The sequence below is a fragment of the Geospiza fortis genome, unplaced genomic scaffold (genome assembly GCF_000277835.1).
Source record: "Geospiza fortis unplaced genomic scaffold, GeoFor_1.0 scaffold576, whole genome shotgun sequence".
NCBI classification, from domain to species: Eukaryota; Metazoa; Chordata; class Aves; order Passeriformes; family Thraupidae; genus Geospiza; species Geospiza fortis.
Genome location: NW_005054603.1, coordinates 331826 through 334664, shown reverse-complemented (window position 1 = coordinate 334664; position 2839 = coordinate 331826). Strand labels below are relative to the sequence as shown.

The 2839-nt window shown below is 51.6% G+C and overlaps 1 protein-coding gene across 1 annotated transcript in view; it reads left to right on the top strand.

Annotated features, from left to right (window-relative positions):
• Positions 1–2839, top strand: part of EXOC6B (exocyst complex component 6B) — a 254020-nt gene that overhangs the window by 130212 nt on the left and 120969 nt on the right. The window contains exon 9 of the mRNA XM_031064544.1: positions 2362–2433. Coding sequence (XP_030920404.1) covers positions 2362–2433 — 72 coding nt within the window. The remainder of the gene's footprint in view (positions 1–2361; positions 2434–2839) is intronic.

Below are 2839 nucleotides of genomic sequence, written 5' to 3'. Positions count from 1 at the left end.
AACCTGGATCTCTGTGGGATGAGGGACCCCAGAAGGTTCCTGGTGCTCTCCATCCCCATCCAGGTGACTGCAAAGTTGATTTTCCCCAAAAAAAATGGGGGGGAAAGCACCTTTTTGGCACACACGATCAGAGAATCCCAGGGTGGTTTCAGTTACTGGGGACCTTAGAGATCACCTTGATCCCTTAAATTTCACACTTTATACAGGATTGGAGAATTGGGTTTGAGTTGGAAGGGACCTTGGAGATCATCTTGATCCCTTAAATTTCACGGCTGTGAATGGGCTGAGAAATGGACTGAAAAACCAAATCCAGAGAGATTGGATTGTTGACTGGAAAGCTGATTTTTTCCCAGAAAACTGGGGGGAAAAAGCACCTTTTTGGCACACACGATCAGAGAATCCCAGGGTGGTTTCAGTTACTGGGGACCTTAGAGATCACCTTGATCCCTTAAATTTCACACTTTATACAGGATTGGAGAATTGGGTTTGAGTTGGAAGGGACCTTGGAGATCATCTTGATCCCTTAAATTTCACGGCTGTGAATGGGCTGAGAAATGGACTGAAAAACCAAATCCAGAGAGATTGGATTGTTGACTGGAAAGTTGATTTTTTCCCAGAAAACTGGGGGGAAAAAGCACCTTTTTGGTGGACACGATCGGAGAATCTCAGAGTGCTTTCAGTTTCTGGGGACCTTAGAGATCACCTTGATCCCTTAAATTTCACGGCTGTGGATGTGCTGAGAAATGGGCTGAAAAATAGGGTGAGAAATGGGCTGAAAAATGGCCTGAAAAACCAAATTCAGAGACACAGAACCCAGGAGAGATCAAGGGTGAAATTATGGGAAGAGAAGGACACGGATCTCTGTGGGATGAGGGACCCCAGAAGGTTCCTGCTGCTCTCCATCCCCATCCAGGTGACTGCAAAGCCTCCTCCTTCCCCCCAGCTCCTGTGCTGCCAGGGGGGATAAAAACACCAACCCCCCCAGCTGCAAACCTGTGTTTGTTTTTGTTTCAGGGGGGATTTTCTGGGAGCTGGCAGCAGGAGGCTGAGGCAGGCCCAGCCACGGGGTTTTTTTGGTGTTCCCAGCTTTGTTGCCACTCGGGTTGTTTCAAGTGGTGCCAAAGGGAACGCTCGGGGTGGCTGCCAGGGGAGGCTTCTTCAGCGATCACAAAACATTCCCCCATCTCCCAAGCCCTGTGGCCACCACCATTTATTTGCCCTGAGCACTCCCAGTTCAACCAGTGCCCTGCATCCCAAAAATTGGGATCTGAGGGAGGGTCTGGTGAGGGTTTGGTGAGCTGGGGTCGGTCTCTTTCTCTGGGCAACAACAGACAGAACAAGAGGACACAGCCTCAAGCTGCGCCAAGGGAGGTACAGGCTGGAATTAAGGAGGAAGTTTTTCACAGAAAGAATGGTCAAATACTGGAATCATCTACCCAGGGAGGTGGTGGAGTCACCATCCCTCGATGTGTTTAAAAAGAGCCTGGATCTGGCACTCGGTGCCGTGATCTAGTTGAGGTGTTAGAAGATGGGCTGGACTCGATGATCTTAAAGGTCTCTTCCGACCTAGAAATTCTGTGATTCTGCCTCTCACCTTGCTGAGGCCATTTGGATCCTTCCGAGGCAGACAAATTTATCCCTGGATTTTCCTCCTCGCCGCAGACAGGGACATCTTTAATCACTGCTGATGCTTCGGGGCATTATCTTTCTTCCTGACTCTCCTTTTTGGACAGGGAGATGGAAAACGTGTGTCTCCCAGTCCTTCCCTCTGATTAATGGAGCTGTTCCTCCTGGAGTTTCCAGCGAGCTTTAAATCCCACTCCCTTTCCAGCCTGGGATCACTGATTCTATATTTGGGCAGCCTGTGTCTCAAACTCCGCATTTTCCAGCACATTTTTGGCTGCTCTTGGGAAGCCCAGGGGGGGACTGGGGCAGCTCTGGGGACGCTGAGCTGTGTCTGGGGGGTTTGGAGCAGGATAAATCCCCGTGCTGGAGCCGGAATCCAGCGTGTTTTCCCTCAGCCTGGCTGAGATGCTTCATTACCATCAGACACAACACAGTAAATATTAAATGAGAGGCAAATGAAAGGAGAGGTGAATATTAAATGTCACCCCATCCCACGGTGACAACGCCGTGGGAGCCATCTCCTCTCGCTGCCCAGCAGCTCCTGGGCAGTTTTAGACACACCTCAGGTATCTCTGGGGCAGCCCAGAGCCTTATCAGCCTTATCAGCCTTATCAGCCTGCCCCGTGCATCCCTCGCTGCTCCTGGGCAGTGCTGATCAGAGCCCTGGTGGCACGCAGGGGCTCAGGGCAGGGTTGGGGCTGTGCCACGCACTCACAGCCGTGCTTTCCTCCCCAGTCCTACTGCTCTGACCCCAGCCTGGTGTTGGACCTGAAGAACCTCATTGTGCTCTTCGCCGACACGCTCCAGGTACGTGGGGCTCTCCTGGCGCTCCCGCAGCTCCAGCAGTGCTTTGGTGCCTGGGCTGGGCTGGCCAAGCTCTTTTTTTTTTGGCATTTCCGGGCCAAAAAAAGGCCAAAATTTTTTTTTTTTTGGCATTTTTGGATGACCTGAGGGACAGCCTGGTTTGGTCTGTGTGAGGACCGAGCTGGGGCCTGGGACAGCTCTGGGTGCTGCTGCCTTGGTCAATGACCCCCTGAACCCCTCCAGCTGCACCAGCGGTGGTTCCAAAAGAGGATTTGCCCCTGTTAAATACAGACAATGATCCCCAGGGGTGGTGTTAGAGGAGGATTTGCCCCTGTTAAATACAGACAATGGTCCCATCTGTACCAGGAGTGGTTCCAAAAGAGGATTTGCCCCTGTTAAATACAGACAG